At 38.2% G+C, this 15000-nt stretch overlaps 1 protein-coding gene across 2 annotated transcripts in view; it reads right to left on the bottom strand.

Moving 5' to 3' along the window:
- The window catches only part of l3mbtl4 (L3MBTL histone methyl-lysine binding protein 4), a 43966-nt gene extending 32649 nt beyond the window's left edge, over positions 1–11317 (bottom strand). For both annotated transcript variants that reach the window (XM_079601977.1, XM_079601978.1), the window contains exons 1-4: positions 11250–11317; positions 1388–1473; positions 430–517; positions 299–353 (exon numbers count right to left, since the gene is read on the bottom strand). In XM_079601977.1, the coding sequence (XP_079458103.1) occupies positions 299–353; positions 430–507 (133 nt within the window). In that variant the 5' untranslated portion in view covers positions 508–517; positions 1388–1473; positions 11250–11317. The remainder of the gene's footprint in view (positions 1–298; positions 354–429; positions 518–1387; positions 1474–11249) is intronic.
- Between the last annotated feature and the right edge of the window lie 3683 nt (positions 11318–15000).

The raw sequence follows: 15000 nt of genomic DNA, 5'->3' as shown, positions 1-15000 counted from the left end.
GGCAAAAGAGTGAATGACGTAATCGAGTCGGTCTCAGAATATTTAAATATGTGTATAGAGATGCAATAAACGTAAAATATATTGTTTTATAAATAGGCCTATATAATCAACATGTTTAAATGAATAGTTTTATATTTCGCCATGCTTCATGGGATTGTAGTTCTTACTTTTTAGGCTTCAAATCAAAGTTTGTAATGTTGTGATTCTCCTCGTAGCTTTTTTTTAAATGAATACTTCCGGAACAAACGCCGCTGTAAAAGTTTTTTTTTAAAGTATGGAAGCAGTTTCTTTTTTCTACCTTGTGAAGTGGAAACTTTATTCTTCATCTTGGGGGCGTCGTCTTTCGGTCGCTCCTGAGGAGGAAGAAGAAAGTCTGGTCACTGATTCGCTGGAGGTCAGAGGTCAGGGGTCAGGGGTCACGGTACTCACGCGCAGACTGTACTCGTCCGATACGCTTCTGGGGTTCAAACTCGGTTTCTTTCTCTTGCGGTCGTCGCTCTGCATCATTAGAGATCGACTACAGACACAAATAAACCTCATCATCAGAGCAATTAAACTTTGCGCATATTTGATCAAAAACACTGTGAAATATTATTATAATGTAAATCTGCAGTTTTCTATGTGAATATATAGTAAAGTGTAATTTATTCCTGTGATTCGCATCATTACATGTCACATGATCCTTCAGAAATCAGTGTAATACATTTGCTAAATGTATTTAATCACATTAAAGCTGTGCATGTTATCACTTTATTTTTCAAACAATTTAAAAACATATTTTAAACCACATAACTATAATTTATTCATTATATTACTATTATTATCAAATAAAATAAACAAAATAAGAAATACTACTGTTGTAATGTAAAATAAATAGTGTATATATAGTTTTTACACCCAATTCATATATTTATATAGATATTTTATAGTACATCTACTAATATTTGACTTTTTTTAAATCTTCAAACATTAAACCAAATGTTAAACCACATCACAATTTTTATTATTACTATTAAACAAAACAAGAAATATTACTACAGTAATGTAAAATTAAGTATTTATATATATATATATATATATATGAAAAATTGTCAGTACATCTACTCATTTTTATGTCTTCATTTTCTTATTCTCAAACATTAAACCATAGACCATTTGTGTCAGAAAACAGTTTCTTGTGCTGACAACTAATTTATACACAAACTAATGTAAACATTTATGTAAATGTATTATCGACCCATGTTACAAGCTAAGAACACTTAAATATATTTACATAAATAAATCCCAGCCACATCATGACTTTAGTTTCACGTTTTAACCCATGTCTGAACAAACATGATCTCCAGCTGTAATCAATCTGCTCATATTCCATAATAAATAAACTGACCGGCTGATATCCGGTCAGGGTTTCATCCCGCAAGCGCCCGCCTCAAACACATGCTTCATCTGTCCCAGCGCACGCATTCACAGGACCTGAAAGAGACCAGCAACATCAGATTACTGCCGTTCACAGACTCATCCATCAGAACGAATGAACGACGCGTGTGGAAATAAAACCTCCATCAAACATGAACTAAAACTCCCACTGCCATACAATAATCTTTAATACTTCTGATATCAAACAGTCTCAGGTTTCAAATTCTGTTTATTTCATAATGTGTGTTTGTGTCTCTTTAACACGGCGAGAGCGGCTGCTCGTGAACCCATCATCTGTACGTGGTGTAGATGTGTGTGTAAAAGTGTAGATGTGTGTGTAAAGGTGTAGATGTGTGTGTGTAAAGGTGTGTGTAAAGGTGTAGATGTGTGTGTAAAGGTGTAGAGGTGTGTGTGTAAAGGTGTAGATGTGTGTGTAAAGGTGTAGATGTGTGTAAAAGTGTAGATGTGTGTGTGTAAAGGTGTAGATGTGTGTGTAAAGGTGTAGATGTGTGTGTGTAAAGGTGTAGATGTGTGTGTAAAGGTGTAGATGTGTGTGTAAAGGTGTAGATGTGTGTGTAAAGGTGTAGATGTGTAGATGTGTGTGTAAAGGTGTAGATGTGTGTGTAAAGGTGTAGATGTGTGTGTAAAGGTGTAGATGTGTAGATGTGTGTGTAAAGGTGTAGATGTGTGTGTAAAGGTGTAGATGTGTGTGTAAAGGTGTAGATGTGTGTGTAAAGGTGTAGATGTGTAGATGTGTGTGTAAAGGTGTAGATGTGTGTGTGTAAAGGTGTAGATGTGTGTGTAAAGGTGTAGATGTGTGTGTGTAAAGGTGTAGATGTGTGTGTGTAAAGGTGTAGATGTGTGTGTGTAAAGGTGTAGATGTGTGTGTAAAGGTGTAGATGTGTGTGTGTAAAGGTGTAGATGTGTGTGTAAAAGTGTAGATGTGTGTGTAAAGGTGTAGATGTGTGTGTAAACTTGAGCTCAGATGAAAAGAGAAGTAATTACATTGTAAAAGGGAGAGAGAGAAACATTAATTATTCAGTGTGTTCCTGCACACAAACACAAAGGAGAATTCAAAAATAAATAACCATAAATAAATCAGTAAAGAGCCGTGAAGCCGGAGCCGACATCAGTAATCCAGCAATCAATCTGAATATTAAACTGATACACGCTAACTAACACTAATATCAACTATTAAAAGCATTTTTGTTCATTGAAATGGAGCATAAAAAGAAAAGAAAAGAAAAATATTACTTGAAAATCTTAAACTAAATGAACATTATAAATGTTGACTTGGCAATAAACTGAAATAAGTTTAAATTGAAGCACTAAAATTATTAAATGAAAAGAAATAAAAATAAAATTGAAATAAAAATTAATTAAACATAAATGGCATTTTTTTTTAAATAGTAATAAAAATAACAAAAAAAAGTAAAACAAAAATGACTAAAAATGTAACTAAAATTATTAAGCAAACTAATTAATTACTAAGAAAACATTAAGACTGAACTGCATGATTCTGGAAACTGAAAATCATGATTTTTTTTCAAACAGAGTAAGTTTACTAGAGGTTTTGACTAAATCTGAATTGCTGCCATCTTTTAAAAATGTTAAATTAATTTGAATTAATTTTTTTTTTTTTAAATCGGTTTGAGTGAATGATTCAACGACTCGGATCATTACTGGATGAATCAGCGTTTCTGAACAAATCTCTTGAATGAATGATTCAATGACAAAAAATGTGTTTATTTGTTAAAATGTGTTTATTTGTCAGTGTTTATTTCTGAACTATAAATGAAAACTGATGATCTGGATTATTGTAACACAGAAATGATGGTATTGCGCTGAAAAGGTGTGTATAATAAACACACAGACCTGAACGGTTTAATGGACAGAGAAGAATCACTTTCATTGAGGAATGAGAGTTTGAATCACGGTTCTTTTAACGGTTAATCCTGCGGCTCAACTTCTCCTCTGAACCCGTTCCTCCGCATGGAGACACTGAGCCACATCTTCTCCCAGAATGTGTCAGTGTGATATAATGCATTTCTAACAGAGGATCTCCCAGCATGCTTCACTCTCGCGTCGACGTCAGCAGAACTCGCTGATATTTCTGTCACACACAAACTAGCTTTTATTTCCTCTCATTGAAATCTCAAACAATGGAAATATTGAGGAGTGAATCAGCCATTCTCTGCGCTTTCAGCCTTCACACACACACACACACACACACGCACACGCACACGCACACGCACACGCACGCACGCACACACACACACACACACGCGCACACACACACACAAGTTTATCAAGCGACCAGAATACTGTGTGCAAAACACAAAAATAACGACTTTATTCAACTCTTGATGTTCCTCTGAGTGAGTTCTCGAAAGCCACAACACACACACACACACACACACACACACACACACACACACACACGTGTGTGTAACAGCGCAGCGCTCCTGGGTTGTACGTCAGAACGAAGGCTCACTATTCGCCAGCATCACACACATGACCAGCGTCGGCCAATAGTGAGCCTCCGTTCTGACGTACAACCCAGGAGCGCTGCGCTGTTACACACACGTGTGTGTGTGTGTGTGTGTGTGTGTGTCGTGGCTCTCGAGAACTCACTCAGAGGAACATCAAGAGTTGAATAAAGTCCTTATTTTTGTTGGGCACAAAAAGTGTTCTCGTCGCTGCACAACACACTCCATCAGAGAGTTACACATGCACAGTAAACGCTGTACAAACACATTCACACACACACACACACACACTGAGATGATCCGATGTGGAAACGAGACACAAGCGAGTGTTGCTGAACAATAAAATGGACTGCTTAAACGGACACACACTCTGAGCAGGAACTGATGTGTGTGTGTGTGTGTGTGTGTGTGTGTGTGTGTGTGTGTGTGTGACCATTCAGCAGGAAACATGTAAATAACTTCCTGTACTCAAATCCAGACACACATCAGAGACGAGAGATCATCAGTGAGAGTGTGTGTGTGTGTGTGTGTGTGTGTGTGTGTGAGTACGTGTGTGTGTGTGTGTCTAACTTAAATAATAGATAAATGTATTAAACTTCATGAGAACAGATGCACATCAGACGTTAGATAGTAACAGCTTTATTAAAGAAACACTTATTTTGTGTAGTAATTTTTATTTTATTTTGAGTATTGAGCTATTATAGTGACACAATATCCTGAATGTTTTGACAGTGAGAGAATCCCAATAGAAGAGATGTGTCTGTAAACTACTGAACTATTATTATTATGAACTTATCATGTGCACGCTCGTATGAATCGAGCGATTATGTGAAGCTTTTGTACTTGCATGAATTAATTTATGGAGTAAACTGCAATAAAAGCTCAAAGAGGTTAAAATACTGGAAGCGCTTATTAATAACCATCATCTGACAATCATACTCAATACAGCAAATATGACTCGTAATCTTTTGAGATTATTGCACTGATTTAGAAATCAAACAGTGCGTCAGGAAAACATTAAACTAGAGCTACACACACACACACACACACACACACAGCCATCTCTGTGCAACACACACACAGCCATCTCTGTGCAACACACACACAGCCATCTCTGTGCAACACACACACAGCCATCTCTGTGCAACACACACACAGCCATCTCTGTGCAACACACACACAGCCATCTCTGTGCAACACACACACACACAGCCATCTCTGTGCAACACACACACACACAGCCATCTCTGTGCAACACACACACAGCCATCTCTGTGCAACACACACACAGCCATCTCTGTGCAACACACACACAGCCATCTCTGTGCAACACACACACAGCCATCTCTGTGCAACACACACACACACAGCCATCTCTGTGCAACACACACACACACAGCCATCTCTGTGCAACACACACACACACAGCCATCTCTGTGCAACACACACACACACAGCCATCTCTGTGCAACACACACACACACAGCCATCTCTGTGCAACACACACACACACAGCCATCTCTGTGCAACAACTTAGGTAAAGTTGGTTTTATATTCGCACATTCACACTTTTTTGCTTAAAAAGTGTCTCAATAACATATGCAATAAAGCATATTTTTGCAAAATAAAAGCAGCTACATGATCTTTAGGACAAGGATGGTGAACTACAACATTTTCCACAATCGATCAAAATGGGCAAGTATTGTTTTAATGGCATACAAACTTGCGAATGTTCACTGAATGTCCAATGTAGTGCGGTGAACAAGATAGGGACCGTCTAAAAAGTTGTCTTTTTTTTTCATTGTGTGCAAACAGACAACTACATTTTTGCAAACTACAGATGTACCAGCAAATATCTCTCACATTATGTGTTCTAATGCTATTGATTGTACTTTAGCAACAATAAAAAGTGCATTATAATGATTGTATTTAGGAAACCTGCCTCACTGTACATAATTTACATAAGTACTTTTTAGAATAAAATTACATTAATTCACCAAAGGGATTTTTTACTATCCGAAGGTTGTAGCATGTTCCCAGTGACCAGTCTGACTTACTACAGGTGGGATTTTTTACAAAAACTCCCCTACTGTACGTACAGTTGACAAATATGTTTTTAAAAAAATTACAGTAATTCACAGTAAGTTTTTTTTCGTGTTCAAAAGGCTGTAGTGCTTTCCTATGGACCAGACTGACTTACTACAGGTGAAATTTTGACAATACCTCCCTTACTGTACAATTATCAAATATGTTTATGTAATAAACATATTATTACATATATTATTACATATTTTTATTGCATATGTTTGTGAAATAAACTGTAATTCACCTATAGTGATTTTATTTTAATATTCCAAAGGTTGTAGTACTTTCCTAGTGAAAGGACTGACTTACTACAGGTGAAATTGTGACAATACCTCGCTTACTGTACGTACAATTATCAAATATGTTTATGAAAGAATTACTGTAATTCACCGTAAGTATTTTTTCATGTTCCAAAGGTTGTAGTACTTTCCTAGTGACCCGACTGACTTACTACAGGTGACATTTTGACAATACCACCCTTACTGTACATACAATTGACAAATAAGTTTATGAAAAAATTACTGTAATTCACTAAGTATTTTTTCGTGTTTCAAAGGTTGTAGTACTTTCCTAGTGACCAGACTGACTTACTACAGGTGACATTTTGACAATACCACCCTTACTGTACAATCATCAAATATGTTTATGTAATAAACATTATTACATGTTTATTACATATGTTTATGTAATAAACTGTAATTCACCTATAATGTTTTTTTTATATATTCCAAAGGCTGTAGTACTTTCCTAGTGATTAGACTGACTTACTACAGTTTAAATATTGCCAATATCGACCTTACTGTAAGTACAGTACATACATAGTATTATGAAAAAAATACTGTAATTTCAGCTTGTTCCATGTTCCAAAGATTATAGTATGTTCCTAGTGATCACTCTACTCAATTCATTTTGATAAATGTTTTAGATAAAAGTAAGTATTAGAACTGCTGTTCCTTGCACAACACATTTCTTTCATTGATTAAAATACCGGTAAAGATTTTAGCTTAATCATATTTTCAACATTATAAATAAGCAACACCCTTATTGTAATGATTCAAGTTTAGTTTTTGTTATGAAGTCCCGAAGAAGTGGATTCTGGATTCTAATGAGTGATTTTAATCAAGGTATTAATCAATATTTTTCCTTCTAAATATCAAATGAGTTGAATGACTTCTCTAGGCTTATGAGATTTTACTTTGTTATAGAAATTACCAGTGTGATTATCGAAAATGTTATTTAATGTATCCTTTAAATGTCTGTATTTGATATCTGAGGTGTGACTGAAGGGTCTGGCACATGCCAGGAATGCAGTAACAGTGCTTGCTCATTTAGCCCGGCTTCCAGAGATGAAATATGGACTTCTTTAACAGGTGTTCCTACATCCATCTGCTTTTCTAGGGTACCCTGATAGCAATGGTCTCAGCAGGGGTCATTGAAGTCTATAGTTGAGAGACCATTTCTTAGTTAAAGTCTTTACAGTTGATTTAAAGTGTGAGAGAAAGAACATGTTATCTTGATGTTTTGAGAAGACTCTCCTGTTTATTGTTAAAGCCTGGCCAAATCCAATCTTGAAGAAACTGTGTCTGTGTGTGTTAGTATTCTTGGTTACAGGTTAAGGGACAAGTGGAAATATAGCTGCAAGCAGCGATACGGGGCCAAGCCCCTGAAGCAGCAGCAAGAGCAGGAAGAGTAAAAACAGCAGAAATTTAACATACATGAAAAAACAGCTGGTTCAGAAGTACAGGTGAAAATTAACTCAAAATGAACAGAAGTTCAGATGAGAATGAACACATAATGAACAAGACAAACTTATTTCTAACCCAAGAGGAAGACAGATTAGTACAATGTTAAATAATAAAGGAATCGATATGACACAACATTACACACAATTTTATAAAGTCGTTCCACACGTGCTTGAACCCACTATCTCTGGGTCAGATGCCTGACTCTCATCTCATTGCGCCACTGGGAAGTTGTGTTTTTGTGCATAAGGTCCATACTTCAAGTGAGAAGCAACTCAAAATTATAAATTTTTATATACATTTGCTGCATGTTGGTATTTATTGAGTTCCTTCACATATAGACACCATATCTGGAAAAGAAGCAACTTTACCACCACTTAAGGCCACAGCACCTCTTGCGGTCTGGGCATGTGCCACACAGGATTCGAACCCACGACCGGAATGGTTCGGGGCTCGTGGTACATGGTTTAGCAGCTTGTGCCACTCAGTTGACACTGTCTTACTAAACTGCCGAGGAGAGGCTTCAGTGTAAAAATGAGAACACAAAAGCATGTTAACCAGATTAGCAAGCTAAATTAGCTTAATGCTAATGTAGCTTATTGTTAGCCTGAATGTTTGTGTACTGTACGTACAGTAAGGGAGTTAATGGCAAAATTTCACCTGTAGTAAGTCAGTCAGGTCATTAGGAAAGCACTACGCCCTTAGGAACACGAAAAAATACTTTAGGTGAATTACAGTAATTTTTCATAAACATATTTGACAATTGTACGTACAGTAAGGGTGGTATTATCAAAATGTCACCTGTAGCAAGTCAGTCTGGTCACTAGGAAAGTACTACAACCTTTGAAACACGAAAAAATACTTACAGCGAATTACAGTAATTTTTTCATAAACATTTGTCAATTGTACGTACAGTAAGGGTGGTATTGTCAAAATGTCACCTGTAGTAAGTCAGTCTGGTCACTAGGAAAGTACTACAACCTTTGAAACACGAAAAAATACAACGAATTACAGTAATTTTTTCATAAACATATTTGTCAATTGTACGTACAGTAAGGGAGGTATTGTCACAATTTGACCTGTAGTAAGTCAGTCGGGTCACTAGGAAAGTACTACAACCTTTGGAACATGAAAAAATCCATTTGGTGAATTACTGTAAGTTTTACATAAAAATATTTGCGTACTGTATGTAGAATACACAAAAGTAAACTAAAGCAGTCTAGGTGAATACGCATCAAATATCAAACCTAAAACTATGTTTACCCTGTTTGGCAACTTTTTTTTTGAAAACTTGACTATGTCCGTGGCGCTGTCCACGTATGTGGTACTGAAGGTCATGATCCAGTCTGAACCTTGGGTAAATTTGGTTTTATATTCAGATATTCACCGAGATATTCAATATCTGGTGAGCTGAATATTGTTCCTACACAAATAACATTGTTTCAATATTTTAATCTTCCTCAAAACGAGCTTTCCTTCAGGTTTGCACTTTGCAGATGGTCCCTTCTTAGAAGCCTGCGCATAGAGATCAATGTATTTTGTCCACTGCGAAGGAAAGATCGTTTTGAGGAAAAATAGGTTGTAGCTTCTGGTGTTATATGTGTAGTTATATGTGATAGGTGTTTTGTGTAGCAACAACGTTTAGTTCACGAGTTATTGAACGCGGAAGTCCGCGAATGTGCGAATATAAAACCAACTTTACCTAAGTTGTGCAACACACACAGCCATCTCTGTGCAACACACACACAGCCATCTCTGTGCAACACACACACACACAGCCATCTCTGTGCAACACACACACAGCCATCTCTGTGCAACACACACACAGCCATCTCTGTGCAACACACACACACAGCCATCTCTGTGCAACACACACACAGCCATCTCTGTGCAACACACACACAGCCATCTCTGTGCAACACACACACACACAGCCATCTCTGTGCAACACACACACACACAGCCATCTCTGTGCAACACACACACAGCCATCTCTGTGCAACACACACACACAGCCATCTCTGTGCAACACACACACACACACACACAGCCATCTCTGTGCAACACACACACACACAGCCATCTCTGTGCAACACACACACACACAGCCATCTCTGTGCAACACACACACAGCCATCTCTGTGCAACACACACACAGCCATCTCTGTGCAACACACACACACAGCCATCTCTGTGCAACACACACACACACACACACACACACACACACACAGCCATCTCTGTGCAACACACACACACACAGCCATCTCTGTGCAACACACACACACACACAGCCATCTCTGTGCAACACACACACTTGAATATTGTAGTGTAGATATGAAATCTGAAAGTAAAAGTGAAACTCAACAGGTGCAGCCGCTCTGAGTGATTCATAAACTATAGCGATCCCCTCAGATCAGTGTTTGATATCAATCTGTCAAACTCATACATGACTGAAGACACACACACACACACACACACACACACACACACACAGCCATCTCTGTGCAACACACACACACACAGCCATCTCTGTGCAACACACACACAGCCATCTCTGTGCAACACACACACACAGCCATCTCTGTGCAACACACACACACACACACACAGCCATCTCTGTGCAACACACACACACACAGCCATCTCTGTGCAACACACACACACACAGCCATCTCTGTGCAACACACACACAGCCATCTCTGTGCAACACACACACAGCCATCTCTGTGCAACACACACACACAGCCATCTCTGTGCAACACACACACACACACACACACACACACACACACAGCCATCTCTGTGCAACACACACACACACAGCCATCTCTGTGCAACACACACACACACACAGCCATCTCTGTGCAACACACACACTTGAATATTGTAGTGTAGATATGAAATCTGAAAGTAAAAGTGAAACTCAACAGGTGCAGCCGCTCTGAGTGATTCATAAACTATAGCGATCCCCTCAGATCAGTGTTTGATATCAATCTGTCAAACTCATACATGACTGAAGACACACACACACACACACACACACAACATCCATGATGAGAGCAGGAAAATGGCGACTTCACCACACAAACAAGTAAATACATGTGATGAGACACACACACACACACACACACACACACACACACACACTGAGAGAGAGAATCAGATGAGAGTTACAATGTAACATTCGCGCGCGCGCGTCATTAGATGACGGAAACACTGTAACACACATCAAACACACACACACACACACACACCACACACACACCACACACACACACACACACCACACACACACGAGCGATACGTGTTCATCTGGACTGCCTTTAACCAGCAGAAACACACAGATTAGCCGAACAGCATTAACACAAACACACACAAACAAACACACACACACGACTGCAGCTGCGCCGGACCGACACACACATCTCAGGCCTGAACGACACAACCTCACACCTGTGAAGCGGATTCAACACAACAACACACACTCTGCCAAATATTAATGAATATGTGTTACCAGCACGAGCCTGAGATCCGCCAACCTGACGCGGTGACAGCAGTGTGCAGTGCGCATGCGCAGAGCCCTCTGCTGGAGAGGAGACAGGTGTCACTCATAGACACGGACCACGTGACCAATCTCTATTATTCATGCTTTCAACATGAAGTACATTTGGAATATTCTGATGAAGTCACTGAACCAAACACAATCGAGCACGACTTATATTTGCTACTTTTTTCTAAATGTCATAATCATCTGTTAACAAGCAAATATTCATTACTTGAATGAGCTCATTGTTGTGAAAGCGCTATAAATAAATGTGAATTTAATTTAATATTTGCCATAAACTACATGATTTTCCTTCTTAAAAAATTTATAATAACAACAATAATAACAATTTATTATAATGCTTCTTCATAATTCTTATTATTCTGAATTATTTTATTAGCAATAAGAATAAATTGTTAAACAGTTGAGGGAACTATTGATGCATAAGACAGATAAACATTAATTATGTCATTTTTATTACTTATCTTTTCTATTATCTGCAAGGGAAACATTACTAATCAATAAAACACTTACAGTTGTTATTATATCATATACCATAAATATCCTTATGCTTCTGGCAGATTCTCTATGATGATAAATATTATATTATATGACAGATTATATTATTTTCTATTATGTCATATTACATTATATTACATTGCATTATATCATATTATAATAAATTATATCATATTACACATTATAGTATATCACATTACATTACATCATCACAGTACAATATATTGTATTATATTATTTTCTATATTTCATTGCATTATATAATATTACGCATTATATAAAATTATTTTACAATACATTATTTTCTATTATATTACATTAAATTATATTATAATAAATTAAATTATATTACACAATATATTACATTACAATATATTGTATTACATTATATTACATTATTTTCTTTTAAATTACATTGGATTATATTATAAATATTATATTACATTTCTTTATATTGTATTATATTATTTTCTATTATCTTTCATTGCATTATATAATATTACATTACATTATTTTCTATTATATTATGTTACATTGTAGTGTGTGTTATGAGTGCAGTTCCTCGTGATCTCCAGCAGAGGACAGTCGAGTCCCAGATCTGATCGTGATCTGCATTATTACTGATGTTTTGTTCACACTGCTGTACAAGCTGCTCATTTATTTATGTTGTTTGTTTATTAGAACTATATGGATTATTATGAGCTCATCTGAGAGCAATATCTTAATGCACAGCCATTCTCAGTCACTGGCAGAAATGATTCTCATATCCAGATCATAACTCATCTGCAGAAGACTATATTCTAAAAAAGGCTGGGTTGTTTTAACCCAAGTTTGGGTCAAATACAGACAAATATATATATATATATATATATATATATATATATATATATTTTTTTTTTTAAGGAAAAAAATAATAATATATATGTTCTTTTTTTTTTTAAACCAATGGTTGGGTTTGTCCATATTTGACCCAAACATGGGAACATAACCCAACATGTTTATATATATATGTTAGAGCAGCCGAGATTAAGGGTTAAACCGAGCACAATGTTCTGATGATGACGAGTGTAGTGCTAAACATAGATATCAAACAGTGGAGACATTCCTGTAGAAATAATCAGAACAATGATTCAAACTCTATTTGAAGTTGACATGTCCTTCATCAGGATCAGATACTGTGAGGTCAGAGGTCAGCGTTTGGAAACCTGCACATGCCAGACACACACATCAGATCTCTGAGTTAGTCACTGTGTGTGTGTGTGTGTGTGTGTTCGTGTGTTTTATAACACCCATAAACATTCCTCCACACAGCGTAAAGCACGTCACACACACTTCCTGTACGAGGATCTCGTGCTTCACATTCTCGGCCGCTTTCGTGACGGGGAAGTTTCTTGCAAACAGGAATTTCACTTGATGTAAAACAAACTTGCATTGTGTGTGTAAACATGACGAACACACACTCACTCTGAACCATAAAACAGAAACTAAAACTAAAACAATAAACAAATATTTTCATTAGGCCACTTGAAATCAAGTAACTCCTGATTCTGGGAAACACGGAGCGATCCCTCACTCCCACATTCTGCATCTCATTCATCAAACATCTGTTCACACACACTTACAACAAAACCTGAAGCACTACAGGGTGAGAGAGACGTGTGTGTGTGTGTGTGTGTGTGTGTGTGTGTGTGTGTGTGAGGCGTTATCTCCCGCAGGAATGAGGGATCAGGGGTCGGAAGATCTCGGAACATTCCAGAATCCTGTGTTGATTTCTGTTGTCTTACACTCCTGAGCAAACGCCAGAGTTCCCCAATCTCACACAGCAGCGCTCGCAACGGCAGGGTCAAGGGTTCGATTCCCAGCGGAGGCACACACACACACACACACACACACACACACACACACACAAAATGCATTTTTCCAAGAAGACGTCATTTTCCTGCTGTGCCAACAGATGCCATCCTGCACATCTCATAAATAATGCGTATGATCCCGCTAATGGCTCCCCACACACACACACACACACACACACACACACACACACACACACACACACACACACACACACACACACACACACACACACACACAGACACACACACACACCAGCCTGTGATATATTATATTTCATCATTGTGTCAGTCCTGTATGGCATTATGCTGTGGGTCAGCACACACTCTAAAAAACACTGGGTTAAAAACAACTCAATTTGGGTTGTTTTAACCCAAGGGCTAGGTAAACAAATGTTGGGTTAATTTTACCTACCCAAACACTGGGTCATTATGTCTGACCCAGGATCCGGGTAACAAAAAACTACCCAAACACTGGGTTGTTACGTCTGACCCAGGATCTGGGTAACACAAAACTACCCAAACACTGGGTTGTTACGTCTGACCCAGGATCTGGGTAACACAAAACTACCCAAACACTGGGTTGTTACGTCTGACCCAGGATCCGGGTAACACAAAACTACCCAAACACTGGGTTGTTACGTCTGACCCAGGATCCGGGTTACACAAAAACTACCCAAACACTGGGTTGTTACGTCTGACCCAGGATCTGGGTAACACAAAACTACCCAAACACTGGGTTGTTACGTCTGACCCAGGATCCGGGTAACACAAAACTACCCAAACACTGGGTTGTTACGTCTGACCCAGGATCCGGGTTACACAAAAACTACCCAAACACTGGGTTGTTACGTCTGACCCAGGATCGGGGTAACACAAAACTACCCAAACACTGGGTTGTTACGTCTGACCCAGGATCTGGGTTACACAAAACTACCCAAACACTGGGTTGTTACGTCTGACCCAGGATCCGGGTAACACAAAAACTACCCAAACACTGGGTTGTTACGTCTGACCCAGGATCCGGGTAACACAAAACTACCCAAACACTGGGTTGTTACGTCTGACCCAGGATCTGGGTTACACAAAACTACCCAAACACTGGGTTGTTACGTCTGACTCAGGATCTGGGTTACACAAAAACTACCCAAACACTGGGTTGTTACGTCTGACCCAGGATCCGGGTAACACAAAACTACCCAAACACTGGGTTGTTACGTCTGACCCAGGATCTGGGTTACACAAAAACTACCCAAACACTGGGTTGTTACGTCTGACCCAGGATCCGGGTTACACAAATACTACCCAAACACTGGGTTGTTACGTCTGACCCAGGATCCGGGTTACACAAA

The sequence above is a fragment of the Phoxinus phoxinus genome (assembly GCF_949152265.1).
Source record: "Phoxinus phoxinus genome assembly, chromosome: 24".
Lineage (NCBI taxonomy): Eukaryota > Metazoa > Chordata > Actinopteri > Cypriniformes > Leuciscidae > Phoxinus > Phoxinus phoxinus.
This window is presented reverse-complemented; position numbering and strand designations above follow the sequence as displayed.